The following is a 25,138-nucleotide window of genomic DNA, read 5'->3' as shown; positions in this document are numbered from 1 at the left end:
CTGTGTGTGCAAACGCCTAACTCACGAGCTCCCCTTCGTTCGGCGAATTTGGCGAATTTGGCGGTGTGTCACGGTTTTCGTGGTCCTGAAAGCGGGATAGGAGTTATTGGATCCCTGCTCTCGGTGGGGTAACCGCCGAGCGCTGTAAATTATCTAATTTTCAATGTCGGCTCGCAGCCGCCCCCATTTGGGGGTACTGATTGGATTTCAGTATTGTTCCTAATCTCCGCCCCACGCGGTATGCGCACGAGTTAATCGAATCTGCCTTTTATGTTAACGCATCGCTACAGCCTGCCACCCAATTTGGTTGTTTGCATTCGATTTGTTCCTCGACCGGGTGTTTCGTTATCTCTTATTATACTAATTTCTGGCCATATTGCAAACACTTTTCGGGCCAAAGGTAATTTTGTTTAATTTGAAGCCACAAACCGAGTACATCGTAAACCTAAGAAAATGCCCCCAAACTCTCTTGTAGGGCCAAAGAAGTGGACAATTTACGTGAGCCAAGGATGCTTGATAGGTTGATAAGCAAAAGGTAAGATGATGAAAATCGAATGTCTGTCAATGTGTCGCAGCAATAGATTTACATTAAGTTCTGGGCCCACAAGTCCACAAACCCATTTGAGCACATGTGTGAGCCCATATCCAGACACCTGCCAGACCCAAATCCAGCAGTGACTGTGACTGCCGATGTGGGGAGCGTTTAATAAGGCACGGATTATCGCCCGGCATTATTTCAATCACATACCAAGTGTCGAGTATTTAGCAGACAAGGGAGCACGCGCTCGCCTCCACTGCCCACTGCTCCAGGAGCATCATCCTTACAGGACGACCATCCCTGTCAGTTGAGCAGTTGGAGCAGGGCTTCCTAAAAAGCCAATAAAAATACTTTGTTTGACAAATAAAAGCCACAGTGAGAGGGGCTTTGGCGATAAAACGCTTCAAGATATCGGGCGGAGCGCCGAGGTTCGTTCACCAGGCCTGCCTCCGCCTGGCAGCTCGCACATGTGTGGTGGATGTTTGGATGTGGGGATGTGGGGATGTGTGGATGTGCCGGGGAGTTGGGATCTGCAGTTGGTGCAGGCAGGGTCTTCACATCGTTTGGCTTTAAGAGCCAGTTAAAGTGCCCCGTGACCGTTGGGTGTCCGTGTCCGTGTGCCTCTGCTTAGGCGGTTCATCCGGTGGGCTGGAAGTCGTCGGACAGCAGGAACGTATGGTACATTCGATGGTTTGGTATCTAGAAAAGCAGCTGCCATATTGTCGAGTTGGGTCTAGCGCACACCTGCAGCACAAGGAGAATAGCAATATTGATGATACCCAGTAGAATTGTCATCCTCTTCTCAAGTGAACCAATTCTATACTACGCTTTTTTAGAAAGCAATAAGTTATAGATACATTCCATTTGAAGTTCGTATGAGGTATCTTCTAGCCCGTAGCTTGTTTCCTTTGGCTTTTGGGTACCAAGATCTTGTTGTTGATGCTGTCGACAACTGTCCTTCGTTTTTCTTCGTCCTCTGTTTGACAATAATCAACGCTGACGACGTTGCCGTTTCACATGTTTGCCAACATGGAGCGAGCGGCCATCACGGATATGTTTATGCCTGGGCGTTGAGTTTGTGCTGCCGAGTATTGGTTCAGTATTGGTTCATGTTGTTTTTGCCGCACATATTTGCTCTTAGATAGATGACCCCGCGGCACTGCTCCTCCCCTGCCTTCGATTCCTCGGATTCCTCCGACATTCGACATCCAGCTCTTCAACGGAATTTTAAAGTGCTGCGGCGAGACATTATCATCAGCAGGCTGCGTGACTTTGGTCGCTGCTGTCGGCTTCTTTTATTTTGGGCGCTGGTTAAAACTAATTAAAATTGTGGCGCGTTATTTGGGCCCCGCGGAAATATGCAAACGAGCAGAAGGCGAGTGTCGAGCATAAAAAATTTTCGGGGACAGCCTTTTTTGGGCGGCAATTAGAGCGGCTGCAACTTGAGCTGCTCTCGAGCACGCGCCGAAATATTGAAATGGTTGCCACGCATCCGGTCTGGCGTGCCACTGTTGTTTGCTCATATCCTGCAATCAGTGCACACAGGCGCATCCTAGTCATCACACCAGCACACACACACACACGCATACACTCAGTGGAGTCCTGATTTCAGCTGCCATATTAATCAACTGACCAAAACATACAAATCGCCGATAGCCCATCGTTTATGAATCGCCACAGCACTGCGTTCGAAAATTGTTCAGTCCAACGTTTGTGTGTGTGTGTGGGTGTTGGTTAATTGCAGATCCTCGTCCTTACAGGACTATTGCGTTTGGCAACAGAAATCGTCGCTTGACTGCTACAAATTTCAATAAATGATTGCTTACTTTCGGATGCTGAGTTATCTGTGTCACTTTGGTCGGAAAATTTCGATTTCAATTTCGATTTCTTCTTGGGCTCTAGGCTCTATGATTTCAAAAGCAATGTAATATTGCACTCTGTTTCTCACACCACAAAAGTTGAGCTTTTTGCATAATATTATGCAATCTTTACTTACATTGAAAGCAATGTCTGAATTAAAAGTACATTGTTCGATAAAATAGCATTGACTATAAAATAAAAGAAATTATATTAAATTCTCTTTAAAAGTGACAAACTGCAAGATCAAAGAAAGCGTTTTTACAAACCATTCCGCCTCTTATCTCCGCAAAGAGCGATACGAGCGTATGGAAATACAGCTTTCCTGGCCGGCACTCTTGAAAAATGAAACCTGTAATTCATCGAGGCGCCACTGTGGTCCGTCCTCCGACTTTTGCGGCGATGCAGTGAAGCGGTCAAAGCCGCCACTGGAACTCTGGAGGGGATGGGGATGGGTATGGGTATGGGGATAGGGATGGGGTTGGAAGGGTTGCGGATGGAGATGGGTATGGGGATGTTTGTGCCGTTGGAGCAGCGGAAGTGCTGCGTTGCCATTGAACCGTTAACGACTGGCATTCTTTTCGAGTCTCTTTGGAGTGGTGGGGGGAGGGGGTGTGGCAGGGCATGGAGAGATTAATTTTCGTTTGGCGCGCTTGTTAATAAATTAATAATTTAAATTGCATATTTCGCTTTATACTTTATGACGCTTTGGCCGCACTCTCTCTCGTTTTCGTAGGTTTGCCATATATGTATGTGCCGAAAACGTAAAATTTTTAATATAAATAATTTCGCCTGATTTTCTCTTTGACACACACGGCCTGCCAACCACCGATCTCCCTCCCCTCCCCTCTCAATATCATTATCTTTGGCGCTAGCTGCATAAACAAATTTAAAGCATTTCCAATAAATTTGCATTCGGTCGCCCGATTAATAACAAGGTTTTTCACCTGTTTAAGTGTGACACAGGCATTAAATTTATTAATCAATTTTATGAAATTTTTACTGACCCGCTAATGGATTTATAAACGAGTGCTCCGTCATTTCTTTATGCTTAATTGCAATTTAATTATTTTTAATTAATCAATGCAAAGTGAGTGAGGGATTTCAATGCAGTGATTAGGTGTAACATATATGCAATACAAGTACTAAATATGTTTTAAATGTATTAAATTAGGTAAGCACTTTAAAAGCAGCAAAAAACAACAAAGCTTAAATTTGATACATCTATAAAATAGAAAATAAATTAAGTTTTATTGCCACCAATTTAGACAAAGGCCCGAAAAATGATAATTGTTGCCAAACATAAATTGCAGCATACTTTTAGGGTGGTTGCCATTTGGGCAGTGAAGAAATTTAAAACCGAAATCTGTAACCGGAATGGAAATAACCATAAACGTTGATTCCTATACCGAATCAGTTTTTAGAATTCTTACATTACACTTGCATAATTACTTCGGACAACCTTATAATTTAAATAAAACCCGGTATTTGCTGATTCATAAAAAAAAGGCACATAATAAGCTCTTTAATATGTACATACGTGAAATTTGAGGTACAGCTTCCCAAAAGATAACAATTTTTTGCGAACAATTTGCGCCTCATTTTTTAAAGGCCTATAGACTCGGCTTGATTGGGATCACAACCCGAATTCACCGAATTTCGTCTGTATACTTGATTTGGTTGGAAGCTCTTTCTTTAACCAATTGGATGCTATATTAAGATTACAATGTTACTGTTGTAAAAATGAGCTTCTATTGATTAAACTGTGTTGCATCCATTGACGGCATTAATGAATCAATCTAGTTCCTTGTGAAAGATAAGAAAATTGCCGGAATAACCGGAGAATAAATGGCTGGGTTTGGGAATTTTTGCTAATATAATATATATATAATTTATCAGAAATGATCATCTTAAGCCACATAATATAATGATGAGAAATTATGTTCGCTAATGTTAAAAACACGAGTACGAAATTAGGTTTACAAAATGATTTAGTATACTTCGTTTGAACTTTATAGATTTTTCTGTCTTGTCGTAGACTTTGTAGATAAGACCCCTGCTCAAATGCCGAAAAGAAAAAACGTATTTAAATCGCTGATAAGCTAACCAAGCAAAAAGAGCCGAGCTGCAAGAATTCTACAAGCACAGTCGTCGGAAGAAACCCCGCAAGTGGGGTAGTGTGGGTAATATTTGGTGTGAGAGAGCTCAAATGCGAAATACGGCATACGGCATACGGAATATATGTACATAAAATCGAAACCGCGTGAAACGAGATTTTAGTTGAATTTGAGCAAGCGGCAAACGCGCAACACTCGTCCTGAAGCATCGATAAATCGGACTCGGGCTCTAAAATCGAAATCGCAGAACTCGTCGGGTTAGAATACAATTAGCAGCTTTACTTTGAAATGATCGTATCTAAGCACCAGAGACAAGAACTTTTTAAGGCGCCGCAGTACAGGTGCAGCTTATGAAACAAACGCGCGTAAAGATCTGCTATTCCATTGCACGATATAGAAATTCCAGGGAGCAATGGTGCGAAATCTATGGACTGCCCTCCTCCTGCTGGGCAGTGCCACCTGCGGTTCGAGTGTGCCGGTCTCCCAATCTCCCGATCCTGAACAGAGTTGTCCGTACCTCGGAGAGTGCAATTCCACAATCAATGAGCAGCACATCGATACCCTGATGTCCTACGTGGACAGCGAACAGAATCCCTGCGAGGACTTCTATGCCTACGCCTGCGGCAAATGGCGTGCGAGGCACGGAAGCCACACCACAGCCACGATGATCAGCGAATCGCAGATCAACCGCCAGTACGAGGACCTGTTCCTCCAACTGCTGAGGAATCCCAGTGCCCCGGAGTACGGATACCCCATGTACGCCAAGGTGTTGGCCCATTACCAGTCATGCCTCGTGCTGGAAAAGCCCGACCTGAGGCGGTACATCGAGCTACTGGACCGCGAACTGCTCGCCTCCTTGAGCTCCATGCACTGGATGCACCTGCTGGCGGCTCTTGGGCGGTACGGCTACCACGGCCACTACGTCCAAGTGGAGGTGCGTTGGTACAACGCCACCCATCACATGATCTTCCTGCAGCCGCACAATCACCACCTGAACCTGACTCTCACCGAGGACATCTATGATGCGCTGTGTCAGGATGGCTCCTCCTGGCCACCACTCCACCAGCTGCAGGAGCAGTTCAAAAGTCTCGAGCAGAACTTGGTCCGACTGGCGAAGCCTCATTCGGCGGACGATACCTTCCGAAATTACAGTCTGGAGCAGATTCGGACGGCGGTGCCGGCACTGCAGTGGGACGAGGCGCTGAGGATGCAGCTGGGCAGAACAGTGGCCGGGGATCACGTCTTCCAGGTGGACGACTTGGACGCCATCAAGGGGCTTGTGGAGTACCTCAATACGGCGGATACTCTTCTGCTCAATCGATACAGCCTGGCAAGGTTCCTCAGCCACCTGCTGGAGCTGCCGCACAACCCGCTGGCCACCTGGAGAACGGGCCAGAGGTCCCGGGGAAGGAGCTGCATTCGCCACATGCGTCGCTCCGTTTACCTGCCGATGAACTATGTGTACGAGAGAAGTTTCTACGCCCGTCGGCGTCACGCCGATGAGCTAGTCATCCACAGCGTCTTCCAGCAGCTGCAGAGCCAGCTGGAGCAGCGGGTGCAGCACAACGTCTTCAATCTTAGCCAGGAACTGGTGAACTCGCTGCAGGCAAAGGTGCACCAGATGCGCATCAATGTGGGCAATCTGCCGCCCAACGTTTCGGAGCAGTTCTACTGGCACAGCGACCGGCGATGGAGCGTGGGTAGCGACTTCTACGAGAATCACCTGAACAGCCTGCTGTACTACTACACGCTCGTCGCCGATCTGGAAAGCAGCTCGGACCAGGAGGAGCGGGACATCTGGTACAGCTTCAATATGCACACGCCCGAGTTTCCGGACAACATCGATGCCACGCCGTACTTCTACTGCCTGGGCAACATCATCTTTGTGCCGTACTCCTACGTGAGGCGACCCTTCTTCGACGCCAACTTCTGGCCAGCGCTGCTGTACGGCGACCTGGCCAACACCCTGGGCCACGAGATCATGCACGCCTTGGACACGGACCTGGTGGACTACGATGCGCGGGGTAATCTGCGCAACTTCAGTGACCAGTTGGGCGTGGTGGAGCTCTACCAAGGGGGTGTTGGATGCCTGAACAGCAGCGCCGTAATGCTGAACGAGCGCACCTCGGACGTCAGCGGTTCCCGGCTGGCCCTGCAGACCTACGGCGGCGACTGGCTAACCCGGTCGGGCAACGGGCGGCTCTACTTCCTCCAGTTTGCCCACTTTTTCTGCGGCGATGAGGGCGACCAGTACCACGACTCCGGCAGCCAGCGGCTCAACTACGCCCTCGGCCAGGTGCCGCAGTTCGCAGAGGTGTTTGGGTGCCACGTTGGCTCTGGTATGACCAGCGCGGAGCAGTGCCCCTTCTGGTGAGGACGATACCCAGAGCCGTTGACTACCACTGCTAGTCGGTGTATAGCTTTAATTAGGAACCCAAGTATTGTGAATAAACTTCTATGCTTAGCAAATTGCGTATGCGGTTCGCATCTGTCGGGCGGATTTTCCGACACGGACTGAGTTAATTTTCAATTACGTGTGCCACGTGATAGACAAGACATCGGTGAGCAGTAGATGCCCTTCCAGGATGTTTGCTGTCAGGCAGGCAGAAAAAAGTGGGCTAACTCACACACAGCTTTCCAAATTGGGGGCTTCACTGAAAATATTCAACAGTGTGAGCCACAACTTTTTAAAAAGTACAAAATGTTTCGACTCGTGTTTTGTGCACCTTGAACTTTGGCTGGTTTCCTCATTAGCTTTTGCTGGCTGGCACACGGTGCGTATGTGTTACGCGGCGTGCTTTTATTTATTTGCTAATTAACACCCATCCTGCGCAGAGATCCGGCAGCCGACTTCGTTTTCGATTCCCAGACCCACAAGTCGGTCGCCGCAAAATGTGGCACAGTGCAACTTGTTGAAGGTCGTCGCGCACATCGCTCATACGCCGCGTGGGTCCAGAGGCTAGAAGGGGCGTGGCAAGCGGTCGGGTTCGCCTGGCAACCGCATTAATGGGCCATTAACAACCTGCCGGGAAGATAGCGCGTGAGCCGCGTGTCAAACAGCGGTTTGCCCCGCAACGTGGTTGCTTCCGATGAATGGCCGGCGGACTGTCTGTTTGTCTTTGGCACACAAATGGACTTGAATCGGGGGCTTGAATTGATTCGGCGATAAAGAACGAATGCCTCGAGACGCAAACTACTCATGTGAAATACCCATCCGAATGGGCATGATGCCTCAGACATCTAAATCAATATGCTGCGGTTCTAATTTGGTATGTTTCACATTATTTTATCGTCTATTTCCGAGTCAGCTAAATGGATAGGATGAGCACATCTTTAGCAGTCTGAATTCCAGCAGAGCTCATCCAAACAACTCAGTTGCATTATGCTGACTATGGGCTATTGCGATAGAGCCAGCCCCAGACCTCCAGTCCAGTCCGTCTATCCATCGAGCGGCTTATCAGTTCTGGATTTCATTCATTCATGTAATCCAAAGCGACTGTGCATTATATTTGGGCTGCCTTATAATTAGTTTTAAAATAAACCGCTTGGCCAGCGGAACGCGGAAAGCGACGAAAGTGACGCAATCGGAGCGGCGAATTGCGCATGGTGCGGTGTGTGGTGTGTGGTGTGTGGTGTGTGGTGTGTGGTGTGAGTCGGAAGCCAGCAACAAACTCGCTGCTTCTGATCGCCACGCCGCGGCGTTGCTCCGCTCGGCTGAGGTCCGTTCCTTGACCCCCGGATTCCGGCGGTCTCGGCGGTCTCGCCCGGCACTCGGGGTTCCATGTCACGTGCACCAGCGGAATTGATTGATTCGCCAGCGAAGCCGGCGCACTGGAAGGCAGACAGACAGAGAGACAAACTGACTTATAGAGCTGATGAAATTACAAGTCGCGCATCGTCATTCAGCACGATTGTGGGCATGTTATGCGAGTAAACGGATTTTGCGGCAATGAAATAATTACCAACAATACAGCACTGCCAGTGTCTAATTAACCCGCCCCCCGCTCAGATTTTCGAAAATTGCATACCCCGACCCCGAATCGGGTGCCCCAAAATCTGAAACCAAATATACGCGTTCTGGTGTCGCCGACAGAAGCGGTGGCTACTTAGCAGGTGGAACCACTGTGTCCATGGCCATGGAACGCCAGCCACATGAGTTTATCATAAAGCATCCACTGAATTTTAGCTGCTCCTGCTGGCGACCACAATGTTTGTAAATGTTTTTCAGCGTCAAATGGAATTTCGGGTATTGCTTTGTTTGTCATTTTGGGGTATTTGCTAGCTGACCAACTGCTGACTATTTGAACGATTTTGTTGTGCCTCTTTTGGCATAAATAGCAATTTATTCAGACACCAAACAAGGTACATATGATCGAGTTCAGGCCGCAGGAGCAATCCATTTGCGATAGACAGGCAATTTAGCTGTAAGCAGTTTTGCGTAATATACTCATCAGTATAGTAACGAAACACTATGCTGTCGTATTAACTTACCTATATTGAGTGTGAGTTTAATTTTCTGCCATCCATCTACTTGTTGCTCATTTGGAGTTAAGTTACGATTACGGTTTAAAAAGCACTGAGCTTTGATGCTGCTCCACCAGCTGATTCTTGATTCGTGGTGATTGGCTCTGTTATCAGCTGTAGAATTCCGTAAAGCCGGCAGATACCGATCTAAATGTATTTTAATTGGCGCAAATGACCACGCTTTTCCGTGGTCTTCAGTTTACAAAAATAATTTGTAATTTGTTTAATATTAATAACTTGTGCGTGTTAAATTCTGTCTTGTATACTGCCTAAAGTAGAACGTTATTCAATATGCAAATCTTTAACTAAGTAAGTGTTTATAATGCTTTGCGACTTTATATCTATATATCCAAGGCATAAAGCATAAAGAAGGGTTATGTGTAAGCACGTATACCCTTCCTTCCTAAGCTTTATGCTAAAAATCCTTTACCTTTTGCTAAAGGTTAATAAAAACGAATAAAAACTTTGAAAAATCGTTAGTATGCTGCAGTTGGGAGATATATCCCTTGAAGGAACTCCCCATCAAGTTCTGTACCTCATCAGCTCTATTCTGCCACCTGAGCCCCACAAATCTCAGCCCCCGATTTCATTTTACTGCTCCGTCGGTGTGAAAGTCACTTTGTGGCAAACTGCAAGCAAAGTTGTGCTTGTCCCTGGGGAACCTGAATTCGGTTCGTTTTTCCTCTCAAAATTGCAGCAATAGTCAGATGAAGAATTTTCAGTGTGTGATTTTTATTGTGGCTGCAATTCGCCTGAGTCTTGTTAAGTCTCGCATTTTCCGTGGAAATTCGTTCGCCTGCAGTATGATGATGATGCTGGGAGTTGATTTCGCCGAGTTACTGCACTAATAATTGGAATTTAAATTTTAAGGACTTTCCGTGCAGCTGTCGTTCGAGTGAACCCTTGGCTGTACCTTCTTTCTAGAACTTTTCATTTTCCGCGTCAGGAATCGATTGCACAGCCCTAATATTCCCTACCTGTTTTCCCTGTTTCAGGTCACCTGGATTTATTTATAGCGAAAAGGTTCCCGAAAATAATTAAATAACGGTTAGCGCGAGGAAAATCCATCGATACGACAGCTGTGGCTGTTAATCTTACCTGATCGCTGGTAGGTGGATTAAGGAGGAATCTGAGGTATTGGTTGGGTAATAAAATTTGCACCCAGTTCATATTTTACCTGTTCAATGTATATAAACCATAAGTAAAATGCCAGAAAGCCACAGTTACAAACTGAAACGTCTAACGTCAACAACCAGACAGCAAACTAATCCAACAATGGTCCTGACAAATTCCACGCCAAACAGCTCATCCAAGCACAACCAGATGGTGGTGGACACCGCAGCCATGAACAGTGAGGATCTCAGCGAGCTACTGCAGCTGAACGCCGAGATCGAGGAACGTCGTCGCTCCTGTCGCTTTGGAGACGCCAGCACCGCCTGTGGCCTGCTCCGAGCTACGATGACCAGGGAGGAACTCTTCGAGATCTCCTCGCTGGACGACGACCGCTTCCTGACAGCGCTGGAGCACCAAAACTCGTTTGCGAGTTTGCGCCGAGTGCAGGTTACCGACCTGGACCTGTCCAGTATCGAGAATCTGATGAAGTACTTCGACGAAGAGGTGCCTGTGACGCCAACAAAGATCTTGGGCACCACCAAGACAGCCGCAACCACGGGCAAAGTGGCCAGCACCATCGCCAAGTTGGCCCTCCAGACGGATCCGGTTACGCCGCCCAAGCCAAAGGTTGGCAGTGGTCACCTCAAGATCAGCGAGCTCAAGCAGATGTACGAACAGCTGCCGGAGATGGAGACGCCACGCTCTGTCTACCAGGGTTCCAGAAAGGCATCCGCCTCGCTGCCCATGAAGGTCAAGGAGATGGCCCAGCTATTTAACTCGAAGATCAGCCAGGTAATGCGACGCACGGAGGAACCGCAGTATGTTCAGCTGCAAAACGAGTTGTCGCCGGAGGTCAAGGTCCAGAATCGCCTGGTGTCGCCCATAGAGTCGCCAGTGCATGGACCCTGCCTGGTGGCCGAGGAAGTTTTCCGCGAGCTGAGCGTCAAGGACAAGGCGCTGCTGTTCAACAAGTTCATCGGCGACATGGCAGCCAAGCATCCCAAGTTCAATGCCCATGCCGCGGATCTCAAGGAGAAGGTGAACAAGCAGGTGGCCCGAGGCGAGGTGGTGGCTGAACGGCAAGCCAGTGTCAAGCATCTCGCCCAGGAGCTGGAGGCGAAGTGCATCCTGGAGCCGGTATCGCCACCACGGCCCGGTGGTGTCTCTCCGCCCAAGACGGCTGAGAGCAAATCGGAGACAAGCCCCTCCCAGCTCCATGTGAGCACCCTGACCGTGATCCTCAAGCCAAGTCCGGAGCGCAGAGCTCCACTGGCACGACCACGCCGTTGCCTGGACCGCCAGAGCGATGAGCATGCCCGTGAGCCATCCCAAAAGCGAAACCTCGACGCAATTCGCACCGCCATGCCAACGGAGGCCTATGCGCCACCCAAGAAGATACGACGCACTCGGCAGGAGCGCTCCGGTGCGGATAACCAAATGTTTTTTCAGAACGAACACCTTGAGACTTTGTTCTACAGCTGGCTCAGCTCGGAGAATGGGGTGCAGTTCGACATTACGAGTGTGTCTAACGGTCAGCAGACCATCGAGATAGCCACCGAGGAGGGTGAGCTTCTGGAGCAGCCGCTCCTCGAGCCGAGCACTGCTGCTCCGGAGGATGTCAGCCAAAAGTCCGCGGTCGAGCGGCTTCTGGAGGAGGCCATTGCCAAACTGGAGTTGGATAACGAGTCCAAGAAGGTGGCACAAGTCGAGGAAAAGAAGGAGGTGGATACGGCCGAGGATCCGGTAGTCCAAGTCACACCGAGACGCATTAAGCGCCAGGCACCGCCAGTGCCGGCTCCACGACCCAGTCTAAGCCAGGTTACCTCCAGTGCATCCAGCTGCAAGCAATCCGAGGCTGAGGAAAGTGAATCCGGGTTGTCTACTCTGCCCAAGGTAAGTGATATCTTTAACAAGTGGATGCCAGAATGTGAACTCATTGTGCTTAACTTTCTCTCGCAGATAACCAGCGACGAATCCCAGCCCGACACGCCAAAGGATGACATGCAGTCAGGTGAATTTGATTTCGCCAAGCCCCAGCGTCCGCCACGCAAGAAGAAGATGCGCCGCACTCTCACCTGGAAGAAGGAGAACTCCATTGTCGAGGCCACGGCCATAACGTCAACGGACTCCGATTCCGATTACAAGCCGCCGCTTGCAGGAGCAGGCAAAAAGAAGTCCGGAGCCACCTGTAACCCACTTTCACTGCCACTGCCCGAGCAAAGTTTCATCGAGCTGGACAAGTCACTGATGCGCCACATGAACTCGCCCCGGAAGATCAAGTCGGCGTACACACTCACCGTAATGTCATCGCCCTCGCCGAATGCAGACAGCGATCAGTCTCCCAGTCAGACACCAAGGCAATCCCTGGTGCAAGCCATGCGGGACAGTTTCGTGGATCAGGGCTTTGAGACGTGCTCGAACGATCCCATGGACAACAGTCCCATACGCCGATCCTCGGTGGGAGGCACGGACTCGAAGCCCTCCGGTTTCTCAACGCCCGTCAAAGGACGCCACGCTTCCAGTCCGGCGCAGCAGCAACTGTTCAGTCCGATTCTCATCCAGGAGCGACCTCGCCGCAGTTCCCTGGCCATGCAAGTAATTCGAGAGGATCATCCGCTCGACCTGGACGCCACCTCTAGCACACCCTCCACGCCGTGCAGCGAGCGGGAGTTCTTCGCCAATGCCCCGACAGTCGAGATTGACAACTCCCAGGATGAAAGTCCGACCAGCAAGGCGCACTCCATGTTCTGGATCACCTCGGGCGACTTCACTGTCTCGCTGGAAATCTTCAAGAACAGCCCGGAACGCCTGCGTCTGCTTTACGAGATCTTCACGCAGAAAAGCTGGGAGACTCGTGACCTGGCCTTTGGCATCGACGGTCACAAGTTCCATCGCGGAGCTGCGAGCTCCGAATCCATGCGCCAATCGCTGCCCGAGCGTCCGCCCAGTGTGAAGGGCTGCTCCCACTACTGGTTCGCCAGCGGAGATCTCGCCGTGCCCTTCAGCGGCAAACTGATGTCCGGCGAGAAGATCGAGCGCCTGTTCGCGTTCCTCAACGGAGAGCAGTCGGATTTGCGCTTCGGCGTGGACCACATCGAATTCAGCAGCGTGCCGGAGTTCTGGCCCACCACCCAGAAGTATTCGATCGAGAGCAGCTACAGCATGCTGGTGGGTCTGCAGGCGGGTGCCAGCAATGGCCTGGAGGGGCGCAGCAAGTACTCCTGGCCCAACAGCAGCATCACTGCCAACCAGGCCATCAAGACCAGCGACCTGGATCAGACGGAGTTCGAATCCGATAGCTTTGGCAACAACAGTGGTCGGCTGTCCTTCTCGCCGGACCTCTTCTCCCTGGACTACGAGGCGGTTCCCCTGGACGAGCTGTTCGCCAAGGCACCTCCGTCTGCCGCCACCACACCAGCCATGTCCGTGCCACAAATGATGCAGACGCTTAAGCAGCAGCAGTCCAAACTTCGCAGTGTGGAGCAGCGCATTCGCAGCTACGCCAAGCCCGCCAATCTGGCGGACTCCTCGCTGGAGCACTGCCGCAATACGCCGCAGTATGGCCACAAGCTGCGCTCCATCATCCGGGCCATCGACAATATTGGACGCGACGATGGCTTCCGCGGCTGCTCGATGGAGCAGCTCGAGAGCTTCATGTACTTCCTCAGCGAGTATGCGGATGTGTGCCTGGCCAACTGCAGCGAGCACATGGACAAGATTCTCGACACACTGATGGACCGCAGGGCCGTGGAGGTCTGAGCGTGCTACGTCCTCAGGATCTGATTTTACTTTAAGATTATATAACCAATTAGTTCCTATGTATTAACATATAATGTTACAAAGATTTTAGATAATAAACTTTAAACAGAAAAGTTAAAGCCACTCAGCATTTTTCTTTGGGAGCTAAACAAATCTGGAGTCCTGGAAGACATAGCTCCTTGCCATCCTGCAGACACGTAGAAGTTTGGCAAGCATCACGTTTCCGGCAGGCACTTGGCTCCTTCTCCTTGCTCTCATCAAGCAAATGCTCCTGTTGCATCAGCTTCAGACATTTCCAGCCACGGAAAACATGTTTGTGCAATTCCAGTGGCCAAGGGAATCGGTTAGGGCCAAAAAGGAGGAACTGAGTCCGGTTCAATAACAATTTCATGTGCACAAGTGCTGCGCAAACACGGTATCAAATGAAACTGCTAACTATTAATGCAATAAAACCTTGCTTGTTCTCCATAAGGTTAAATTCCTTTTGACATCCTTTCGGCATTTACAAAATAAACTTTTTATCCTGTGAATAATAGTTATTTTTGTGCGGGTGTCAAACATTTGATTTGATTGTTAAATTGTGGAAAATCGCAATGAGATCACTGAAATAAAAGGCGTCTTAGAGTTAAGAAGCAATCCCAAATACATAGATATTTTATTTGTTTCTTTCGCAGTGCCTGTTTGTTCCGCTCGGGGAGCAAGTTAATAAATATACATTATCACTCTTATCGTTAAGAAACACAAACTAAGGCCTATGATATATGTAGGTATTTAAATATATATATATTTCTGTATGAGTAGTTTAGAACTTACATATTTGGATTTGGCTTTATGGCAACTCGATTATTTCTCAAATGTAAACCCTTATTAAAACTGATCAGCTAACTAAATTATGTATCAACAGTTGTCGCTTCAATCGTGAATATTCGTATCTCATATTTGCTTATTTACTTATTTAGGTTAATGGTTTTTGATTAATGCATTTTAGGTGCCTGGTTTCTTTAGAGTATTTAAGCCTTTCTTTTTCCTGTCAAGTATCTAGTTTTTAAATGGTTTGATGCCTACTCTCGTACAAATGAACATCCATTTCTAATGCCTATAACGAGTACATAATTTACAATTGCATTTGGGTTTTATCCATGCATATACGCGTTTATTTACAGTTTGCTTGCAGGTGAGTGCGCTTTTTTTAACAATTTGGCATCGTTTGAAGGGTATATTTTTTCCACTTGTTTATGTAAATTAATTGGTTTTATTTCTAACTAACCGGGATTTATGTATTTTGCTTTTGCTTTGCTTTGGCTCTGCTGAAATGCTTTTTGCAACATTATGTCGCATACCCTCGCCGATAGATGTAAACTGATAGTAGTTTTGAACCAACCGAATGTGTAGAAAATATTTAAGAGTGCTGCCGAACGAGTTGTAAACAAATATGCGAGGTTCATTAATTTGGTACCTTTGTTTGCCTAATAACATGCTGTGGTTTTCGGCACCGAACGCAATCAAATATTAATGGGCTGCAGAGGGGGAGTTTAGGGGAAAACCAAAGCCTGAATTCGTTAACGTTTGCGAATAGCAATTCGCTTAATTAATTACACTGTTGTTATGGCTAATCGTATGCATCGGCATCGTACACCTTTCAATTCGACAGTTTGTAATGGCACTTTATTAAAATGGAAAATGGAAATCGCTCATAATTCTCAACCACAAGAGTGCCTCGCCAGCAGCGCGAGGAGCGCGAGGATGCAGCAGGTGAGGGGCCAAGTGGATGCCACTAGGATGCCATGACTCCCACTGCTCTTGCCCTTGGACCAGTCGAATCCCTTGGGGCTGCTGCCCGTCAGCTTCTGCTTCGACTTGTCAATCTCGTTCAGATTCGATAGGTATTTAATGCTCGCTGCAACAGATAACAGATAACCAAAATGTGCAACGTTTTCATTCTCCAAACATCAACATCCCGTTCCCAGCCTTCGCTGGGCACTACTCACATTTGCCGGACGCAATCACCGAATTTGTGGGTCCTTCGCCCACAATGCCAATGCCATTCAGCGGCGTGTTGATGTAGCCGTCCAGCGCGATTTCCGCCGCGGTTGTTGTCGTCCGCCGCAGCGTTGTGGTTGTGGGTGGCGGTTGTGTTGTCGGCGGACTGGACACTACACGGAGAAAAACACGAGGTACATAATCGTTAGAAATTATTCCACAAAAAGGAGCGGTCGCATTAGCATTACAAAAAAGTAGCTAGATAGATGAGGAAAGTGTAACTTTACATGCAAGCGAAAATCACTTTCTCTGATACATTTGTTGTTCTTAAAGAGCGTATAAAAATAAAAAGAACCAAAGCGCAGATTTGGAAAAGTTTGAATTAGTTGAGCACTTATTTGAGCAGTGTAGTAATTAAAATAAAGGGTTAGTCTGGGCAAAAAAAAGATCCCGGATAACAGTGGATTGCTGAAGCGGAAACAATCCATAAACAACTTAAATTAACTGTGAGTTATAAGCCAGTCCCGCCCCAAAAATGTGCAGCCCATCAGCGCCAAAGTCCTGCTCGATTTCTAAACAGATCTTTTCGGTTTCCCAGCCGAATTGTCTTCACTTATCAGCCATCGTAAATTCAGTGGAATCCGTTTGCCCCAGCCCGCATCTTCCCCGCACCTTTCCCGATTCTTTTCAATTTCTTGGCCCTTTTCCCCGGGGGATTCCCAACACCCGGCTCTTTTTCTCGACTGGCTGCCCTTCGCTGGCATTATTGAAGACAATTTGTAGAGGAAATTTATTGGGCTTGACACTTGGCCTTGGGCCGCGGCTGGGAATCACGAAACTATACCCCACTGCCATGCCCATGTTGATGGCGCCTTTCTGCGACTGTATCGCCTCCTGGCCACTCAATAAAATTGTCACAGGTTCATTGTTCTCATTGTCGCAGCTGCCCCTTCTATTATCGATGCGGCCATTGTTACCTTTAATTGGTAGAACGACACCCACTTTTCGATGGGCTGCCCATTGTTGTGGCAGCAGAATGAAAACCGTGTATATATAAATTAAGTTGTCTTTTCACATTCGCCATTCTTGGTGGCTTGGTGGGCTTGTTGGCTTTTGTGGACCCCTCCACCACCAACGAGCGAGCGGGCATTTTATTTTGTTTTATGAACTTTTGTAATCGGAATCGCTGCTGCCGAGCTGTGCTTTAATGTTCCAAACAGTGACTGGGGAGTAATTTAGCAAATTGACACAATATTGACACTTTATTGACCCTGCAGTGGCTCTAATTGCCGGTCGTGTGGATTGCGCATACGCCCCGTTAACGGAGCAGGGATAAAACGAAAAGGTCTGTGAGAAGAAATTAAACGCGTAATTTTCTTATTAAGTATATTAACCTAATGCTGTATATGAAAGGGTATTAGGGAATTATAACTACTTATAAAGGAAAGGAACTTCGAAATCATACAAAATGAAACTTCCAATGTGCGTCCTCTGTCGGAGTTTTGAGTTTAAAGCCCCCCCGAAAAATACTGTCGCCCATTTTCATTTACAGTGGTGGGGTTGTAAATATGCGTTTAGCTGCGACTGTGGCGCAATATCAAAGGGTATAAATAACACATATAGCCTAGTCACTTACTGTAGAGCTTTATGTTGCCGTCCATGTCGCCCCGAGGATTTTTGGCGACGCACTTGTAGTTGCCGTAATCGCTGCTCTGAACGTTGGTAATCGTGAGCCGCATGGTCGCCTTGTACGACGGATGGCCGGGTATGGTTTCGGTACTGAAAGTGGAGAGGCGGAGGCATCAGCGTGAGGCAAGTTCAATGACAGCCATTGTGCTCATTGTGGGTCAGTCCCACAACAGCCCACTGTCCACTGCCCACAGCCCACAATCGGGTATCAAGGCCAAGGTGAAACTGATAAGCGCGCACTTATGTCTAATCAAAATGCGACCTAGCCGACTGAGTACAGTGGCTTCAGGTGCTGAAGATCCGATCTAAAGTTAAGTAATATTATATCCTACATTTAGTGTGGTGTATACATTTAGCTAGCATCCACTGCTACTCCCACGATGATGACTGACAGGCGATGGCCTGCTCTAGTCCGCAGTGTCCGCGATCCGGGCGAATCGTCGTAGTCCGGCCAGTTGCAATTTGTCACAGTCGAAACCATCATGCTGAAGCTCAGCCTGGTGGCCTGGCTCATATTTTCGCTGGCCTGGCGCACCACGCCCACCGCCTGTCGCCAGACCAACGCCCCCCAGAGCGTCCAGGAAATGCTGGCCGCGCAGCTGCTGAGCTACATGGACACGAAGGCGCGTCCCTGCGAGAACTTCTACCAGTATGCCTGCGGCAACTGGCAGATCCAGCAGCAGGAGCAGCAGGAGCAGCACTCCTTGCGCGACCGGGATTGGGCCAGGGATCGGCAGCGATACCAAGGTCAGCTGCTGCCCACCGATACCCTGGGACTGATAGACCACTCCGTCAACCGCAAGCTGGAGCTGCTGCTGCGGCGAAGGAATGAGAGCTCCTTGGAGTCCTCGGACTCCTCGATCCTCGAGCAGATGCGACTCTACTACCGTTCGTGCAAACGCCTTAAGCCGTACAACCTGAAGAAGTACCTGCAGCTCCTGCCGCCCAGCAACTCCACCCAGTGGCCATCGGTGGGTCGCGGCTGGCGTCCGGAGCAGTTCGACTGGATAACCACCTTGGGGCGACTGCGTCTGCACGGATTGAACGGAGTGCTGCTGCGAGAGGAGGTCCTGCCCCGATGGGATGACTCGCGCAACTACAGCATCTATGTGAACAAGCCGAGTCGCCAGGAGACGCAGCCCACGGGTGAAGGAGCAATGATCGAGCTGCTCCTGGACATTGGGCAGACCAAGCGCACGGCCAACGCCTTGGCCCGGCAGGTGGACGACTTTGAGCGGAAGCTGCACCGCCTGCAGGAGCTGGAGGACGACGAAGGACCGCGAGAAATGCAGCTGGGCTACTTGGACTCGTACCTGCCCCAGCTACGGTGGCTGTCCTTTATGCGCCAGGTGCGCATCGACTTCGAGCTGGATCTGCGCTCCACATTGATCATCGAGAATATTCCGTACCTCCGGGCCCTCAGCGACCTGGTGGAATCGGAGAGCCCGGACACCGTCTGCAGCTACATCATGCTCAAGTGGTTGGCCTTCCTCAAGCAGCAGGGTCCCGCGGACATCTCACGTGGTGAGTGCGTGGCCGCCCTCCGAAGGTCCATGCCCCTGGCCAGTAGCTGGCTAGTGGGCCAGCAGTTCTCCGACCCGGAATCCGAGTCCTACGTTCGCTCCCTGTTCCAGCGCTTGAAGGTGCGTTTTGGCCAGATCTTGGCTGAGAACCGGATGAGACTATCGCCACCTCTGGTGCACATCCTGCAGCAGAAGCTTCGCGCTGCGCACCTGCAGATGGGCTTCTTTCAGCCGGAGGAAGTGGAGGACGTGGAGCAGTACCACGTTCGCGTCGACCTGAGCGGCCACTCCTTCTACGGCAACCAGCTGGTCCTGCTGCGCCAACGCGTAGAGGCGAACCACGATCTGCTCTCCATGAACGCAACAAACTTCGCCAATTCCACGGGCAGCAACTTGAGCTACCTGTCCGAAAGCTGGGAGGCCAGCAACTCGTCACCGCTGTATGTGCGACCCCGCAATCTGGTCCTGGTGCCTCACGGTCTGCTCCAGCTGCCCATCTGGCACCGAAACATCAGCGCCCTGCAGCAGCACGCCGTTATGGGATTCGTGCTGGCCCACGAACTGGCACACGGCTTCGACATGTCGGGAATGGACTACGATGGCCTGGGAAATATCATGGGACCCGTGGAGGAGATCGGCGCCAGTCGACAGTTTAGACAGGGGCTGCAGTGTCTGCAGCAGCAGATGGCCACCGGCTCCAAGTGGATCGACGAGAAGCTGGCCGACTTTGTGGCCCTGCGGCTGGCTTATGAGACCTTCTTCGGGGTGCGGGACAAGCGGGAGCCGAGGGATCCTCTGATGCCGCAATTCAGCCAGCGGCAGCTATTCTTCATCACCTTCGCCCAGTTCTTTTGCGGCCGGACACCAGTGCTCAGTCCGCGTTCGCAGTCGGAGGCACATTTGAAGCACGCCGCGGATGAGTTGCGTGTGATGCAGACGCTGGCCAACTTTGAGGAGTTCGCAAGGGAGTTCGGGTGCGACAAGAAGGCCAAGATGCAGGCCAGCCAGCGGTGCCGCATATGGTAATGGTTCTCCCGCTATCTCAGGACATCGCAGGATCCAGTTATGAATAAATAGAATCTCACCCAAGCAAGTGTGTTTTAAACGCTGAGTGAATGTATCTGGCCGATGAGGTAGTGAACTTCGGATACATTTAATTTATTGTTTAAGTTAGTTTTATATACAATTTGATTTTGATTTTTAAAGACAGATTTTTGATTCATGTCCGAAGGGTATCAAAAGATCCGATTCACATTTTATTTTGGTAATGTAGGACAAGTTGAATCGGTCGGAACTGGGAACTTGTTACCACAGCTGGCACTTTTCGGGCGGATTGCTCTTTGCTGGACAGCCGTAAGCCTGGTGGAATGGAGCGAACCCATTGAGCATTTGATGCAGACGCACCTGGTCGTTGTCGTGGTCAACAAAGTTAATTGAATCACTGTCGTCGCAGAAGAACTGTGCCAGATTGAGGAAGAAGATTTGTTGCGGAGGAATGGTGGTAAAATCGGTTTGACTCCTCTGCAAGTTGCTCTGAAAGTAGGTGGAATAGACCAGATCCAGTCCGGCAATGTCTGCAATGCGCTCGTCCAGATACTGGGTATTGTTCCGGTTCAGACACTCCAGTCCCTCCTCGAATCGCGGCGAACTGGATATTTGCGGGCCGATTTCGTGTACATTCCCGTAACTGTCAAAGTTAAGACCCGTGGTGTCGACGGAGTGCATCAACTCGTGGGCAAGGACGAATCCCAGCAGGCTGTACTTGAATACATCGTGGCTATCCGCCGCAAAGAATGGCTCCTGCAGAAGTCCGTGTGGCACCACGATGACGTTTTGCCGCGTTAGATAGTAGGGACTGGAGCTCATGGCCACGTCGGGTTCGGCCATGTAAAAGAACTCCTCGGGACTCGGAGCACGTTGGTCGAGTTGTAAAACCTGCTTTCTGGTGCGGAACTCCAACAGGTTAAGATGCTCCCGTGCGTAGTCGAAATCAGCGAGTGGAAACACTAGATCCTCATAGTGCCGGCTGACAAAGTTACGATGATCACGTCCTTTTGGCATGTTGCCAATGTTGAGCACGACATGCTGAGCCTTGGTGGCCACCATTCTGCACTGCTCCCTGGTCAGCCCAAGGCGATTCTCACCGATTTGCAATAGAAACCGCCGACGCAACTGGTCAAAGATCTGCGTAACTTCCTGGGTGTACTGCTGAAGGGTCGTCGGATTAAGGAAGCGCTCCTTGTAGAGCAGGTCCGATGCCAGGTTCATGGTGCGTCGCACATCCTTGACGCATTCGATGGGCTCACTGCTTTCCATGCTGTCACCCACGAGGTAGAGCACGAATCGGGTCATAATGTAGTTGGCCACCACCTCGGCGTCTGTGGAGTCCATCAGGCGCTTAAGGGCCGTGAAGTACTTTACGTTTTGGGTCTGCACCAAGTATCGATTTGAGACACTGTGGCCAACTATGGACTCGATGAAATCCTGCCACGCGTAGCCCGTTTGGTACTCCCACTGGCGCAAAGTCAAAATCTCGGTATTATCATCGTCGTCCACTTCGGTTAGGACCCTTATGTTGGTCTCCAGCCTTCTGATCTTCCGTGCAAGGGGTATCGAGCTCTTCGTCGGCACACCCATGGCATTAAGAGTGGCGAGGGTATTGAGAAAGCTGCCCAGGTGCTGCGAGTCCCCTTCAAGACTGGGCATACTAAGGTCCAGTATGAACTGGTTCGTGTTATTAACACTCGGAATGACCAACACGTTCATCAGAACATTGGTAAGCCCGTAGCGGTATAGGTGGCCCAAGGCCTTCATCCAATTGAAGTGATCCTTGGGCCAGGGCTTGCCGCGGGGCGTGAACTGGGGCCATGTGATTGCCTCGCCAGGAGAAGTTAGTCTAAGGTAGTGCTGCATCTTGCGTGTACTCTGTGGAGCTTCACGGCAGGTTTGGTAGAAACGCAGTGTTTTGGCCTCCACGCTGGACTTGTTGAAGGCAGGTGCCTGGGAGCGCTGGTGCAGTTCGTCCATTAGCTGGACTAGGTTTCCGTTTAACTTGTGGTCCAGCATCTGGATGATCTCCGAAAAGGGATCGTCGATGTGTCGCTCCGCGTACTTGCCGCAGGCATGTTGGTAGTAGTTGTCGCACGCACTGGAATCATCCGCCACGTAGCTGAGGATGTCGCTCATCAGCCATGAGTTGGCCTGTGACTCGGCATTGCGGGCTGTGGTGGCAGCGCAAATGGAAGCGATCAACAGGCAGGCAATCCAACCCATTGTAAACTGAGCCGAAATCCCAGATTCTTGGGAGCGACTGGTCGCGAAACGTCGCCATATCAGCGGAATATAATGTGACCACAGCTGATAATTCACCCAAGAGATAACCCAAAACATCCTCAATCGAGAGAGGTGAATAAACAATAGCACGATGACATCAACTTACTTGTACTTTGATGACTCAGTGATCATTTGATCGTTTTCCCGCGTCCAATAGTTAAGTGATGTCGGATTCGCCTCGATGAAGCACTCCAGGGTGATGTTGAATCCAATGGGAATGCCCACCAACTGATGTGGTATCCAGACCATTGGCGAAACTGGTAGGAAATAAGAATGCCATTATAAAAAAACCCAACTAAGTAAGAATATCAATGGACTTACAGTCCACGCTGACTTTGATGCGCTTGGACACACTGGGCGGCACTCCATTCGAGGCGATGCACAGATAGGCGCCCATGTGCAATCGCGAAATCCGCTCCAGCTCCAGGGAGTCCGTCTCCAAGTCGTGCACTGCAAGGAATTCAGGATAAATGGCATCCCAGAGGCTGGCCAAAGGACTGGGCTTGGACTCACCCTCGAGCGTCTTGTTGACAACGATTTTATTGCCGTCATCGCGTTTCCACTTGATGGTCGGCTCCGGACTACCTTTCGCCTTGCAGCGCAGCGTAACGTTATCGCCCTCGCGCACGATGATGTCACTGGAGGTCAGGGCGTCGTCTATATTGGGCGGCACTACAGGAGAGCGAGAGGGGAACATTAGGGGAGTATTTCACCCAAAACTACATGGAAACGTGCAAAGCTCGATTCAAATGCAAAGGACAGAAGTGAAAAGTTCCACTTTCATGGAAATGACGTTGCCAAGAAAGCGGAAAGCGAAGAAAAACACTCCTAGGACTGCAGAGGCTTGGGAATACCCTTTCAATGAGAAGCACTTGTAATGCGAATAGCTGGGTGGTAGCAGATACCCAGACATGTCGGACATCCCCAAGGTAGTGGGAAAGTGGAAAAAACGGAACATTTCACGCATTGTTGACTCCAATGCGCTAACTCCCCAGTGAGTTCTTGTTCTACTCACAGTCAGTGCGTAACTTTAAGCCTAATTAGCTTTGCATCCAGATTCAGACTCGAAATCCGTTGCTCCTGGCGAAATAAGGAGTCATTCTGTTAATTCAAAAATCGATGCGGCAACCTTCATCAAGTTGCCATCAGATTCACTTCCCCTGCCACTCACTTTGTTTGAGGGATTTTTTCAATCGCCGGAGGAACTCTTTTGTATTTCGTCGAAAATCCCTGAAAATCTTTAATGAAAAATCTATGCAAATCACAAGGAAGCGTGGAAAGGGTCGTGGAATGGACAGCAAGCCGTAGTGGCTTTACATCTGGCCATGCCCAATGATTAGCATTGACAGGGATTGAAACTTCGAATTCTACATTTCTGAAGCTGCCTAATACATGAATTTTTCCATTTTCAAGCATTTGATGCGCTGCCAGTAACTCGTCCTGCAGTTTTCCGGGGGTCAAGGCCAGGTCTTCCATGGAAGGTCACGTATTTGCAGCGACCTGTCGCCATTCGTTCTGAATTCGACAGCTAATCAATGCCAGTACGGTCAGCAAATGTCTGGGTTTCGGCACACGTTTTTAATTGATGGAACTGGAGGCCGTGGGGCAATAAATATATATTGTCCACGTATCATTGCCACGTCGGGATTAACATTAATAGCCAGGTTATCTTGTCGACATAAAAAAAGTTGCCTTTCATAAGGAAAATAGCCCTGTTTGAACTTTTCTCATCCGAGAACTATGGTAACCGTAGGGGAAAAAAGCGTAATTAAAAGAACAAACTTTTGAAAAGTTTCGCCCTTTTACCTTTCTTTTCTCATGCCCAATAATGACCAAAAACTTTTTGCCCAAGCTTTATTTCATGCTATTAATAAACGCTTGATGTGCTAATCGCCGGACAAACCAGGACAGAACCAGGACAGAACCACGATGAAAAAAGTGTCCCAACTTGGTGACCCAGCAGATGTTGCTCCCTTGCTTTTGACATATTAGTTTCTTATTGATATTTTTCGCAGCTGCCGACATAGCGGAAACTTTGGACCTGGACCCTAAACCAAAAAACTTTTTCCTCGAGATACATAAGTGCATGTGAAATTTAATTAGTAGTGCAGTAGTGTACACGAATTTCTTTTGCTTCTTACATAATGCGTCAATTGGTGTTTTTGGCTTTTGGCACTTATGACAACCATCACATGCTGCAAACTCTTTTTAAACTTTTTAATTGATGTGTTTGCCTGGAAAGTTTGTATTTATGGGTTTTTGCTGGCTCAAAACAATAATGACATAAGATAAGAATAATTAATGTTCATTTGACGTGTTTTACTTTGAATTAGAAAGCTTTATTGCTGTATTGAGCATCTTGCTTCATATTCTATCTTGCTACTTTTAAAATAATGTTTTTAACTCTCAGGAGTGTACTATGCAGTAGCAACTGCAAATAAACACCTCATGTGCTTATGACCAGGTTAAGGTAGTGTCCATTAGATACTGTTGCCTATTTTTTGGCGCACAATTTAGCGACTATTCCCATTATTTGTTGCCTTAGCACATTGTAATAATGCTTCTGCACGGCACCGATGTCAACAAAATAATTGAATTTAATAAATGGCCTCATTATGTGAACATAAATGAGAATATATGTATGCGGTAGCCGCGCAGAGGACACCCCGTCCTTACAGCCACATCCACATCCACATCCATGTACA

The 25,138-nt window shown here is 49.1% G+C and overlaps 5 protein-coding genes and 1 long non-coding RNA gene across 6 annotated transcripts in view; 3 read left to right on the top strand and 3 right to left on the bottom strand.

Annotated features, from left to right (window-relative positions):
- Positions 1-4,640: 4,640 nt before the first annotated feature.
- Positions 4,641-6,974, top strand: LOC120458413 (endothelin-converting enzyme 2). Its single transcript, XM_039646048.1, has one exon. The coding sequence runs from the start codon at positions 4,925-4,927 to the stop codon at positions 6,884-6,886; it is 1,962 nt and encodes a 653-aa protein (XP_039501982.1). The 5' UTR covers positions 4,641-4,924; the 3' UTR covers positions 6,887-6,974.
- A 1,773-nt stretch (positions 6,975-8,747) lies between these two features.
- Positions 8,748-9,138, bottom strand: LOC120456727. The gene is made up of 2 exons (XR_005616859.1): positions 9,004-9,138; positions 8,748-8,934 (listed from the first exon to the last, which is right to left on the bottom strand). It is a non-coding gene; the product is annotated as an uncharacterized LOC120456727 (long non-coding RNA).
- A 68-nt stretch (positions 9,139-9,206) lies between these two features.
- LOC120456717 lies at positions 9,207-14,027 on the top strand. Its single transcript, XM_039643703.2, has 3 exons — positions 9,207-9,345; positions 10,032-12,042; positions 12,109-14,027. Exons 2-3 carry the CDS (start codon positions 10,243-10,245, stop codon positions 13,906-13,908), a joined length of 3,600 nt encoding a protein of 1,199 aa, XP_039499637.1. The 5' UTR covers positions 9,207-9,345; positions 10,032-10,242; the 3' UTR covers positions 13,909-14,027.
- A 525-nt stretch (positions 14,028-14,552) lies between these two features.
- The window catches only part of LOC120443734 (neurotrimin), a 34,197-nt gene continuing 23,611 nt past the window's right edge, over positions 14,553-25,138 (bottom strand). The window contains exons 5-10 of the mRNA XM_039622989.1: positions 22,947-23,105; positions 22,755-22,883; positions 22,540-22,690; positions 17,525-17,667; positions 15,897-16,061; positions 14,553-15,805 (exon numbers count right to left, since the gene is read on the bottom strand). Coding sequence (XP_039478923.1) covers positions 15,609-15,805; positions 15,897-16,061; positions 17,525-17,667; positions 22,540-22,690; positions 22,755-22,883; positions 22,947-23,105 — 944 coding nt within the window. The 3' untranslated portion in view covers positions 14,553-15,608. The remainder of the gene's footprint in view (positions 15,806-15,896; positions 16,062-17,524; positions 17,668-22,539; positions 22,691-22,754; positions 22,884-22,946; positions 23,106-25,138) is intronic.
- LOC120443732 (membrane metallo-endopeptidase-like 1) lies at positions 17,910-20,126 on the top strand. The gene has a single exon (XM_039622987.2). The coding sequence runs from the start codon at positions 18,060-18,062 to the stop codon at positions 20,124-20,126; it is 2,067 nt and encodes a 688-aa protein (XP_039478921.1). The 5' UTR covers positions 17,910-18,059.
- On the bottom strand, positions 20,238-22,373 carry LOC120443733 (neprilysin). Its single transcript, XM_039622988.1, has one exon. It carries the CDS (start codon positions 22,371-22,373, stop codon positions 20,406-20,408), a length of 1,968 nt encoding a protein of 655 aa, XP_039478922.1. The 3' UTR covers positions 20,238-20,405.

This window comes from Drosophila santomea, chromosome 2L (assembly GCF_016746245.2).
Source record: "Drosophila santomea strain STO CAGO 1482 chromosome 2L, Prin_Dsan_1.1, whole genome shotgun sequence".
NCBI lineage: Eukaryota > Metazoa > Arthropoda > Insecta > Diptera > Drosophilidae > Drosophila > Drosophila santomea.
This window is presented reverse-complemented; position numbering and strand designations above follow the sequence as displayed.

Coding starts and splice junctions, on each gene's coding strand:
- LOC120458413 (XM_039646048.1), top strand. CDS start 4,925: ATGGTGCGAAATCTATGGACTGCCCTCCTCCTGCTGGGCAGTGCCACC.
- LOC120456717 (XM_039643703.2), top strand. CDS start 10,243: ATGCCAGAAAGCCACAGTTACAAACTGAAACGTCTAACGTCAACAACC. Junction 12,043..12,108: donor GGTTGTCTACTCTGCCCAAG/GTAAGTGATATC, acceptor TTTCTCTCGCAG/ATAACCAGCGACGAATCCCA.
- LOC120443732 (XM_039622987.2), top strand. CDS start 18,060: ATGCTGAAGCTCAGCCTGGTGGCCTGGCTCATATTTTCGCTGGCCTGG.
- LOC120443733 (XM_039622988.1), bottom strand. CDS start 22,373: ATGGGTTGGATTGCCTGCCTGTTGATCGCTTCCATTTGCGCTGCCACC.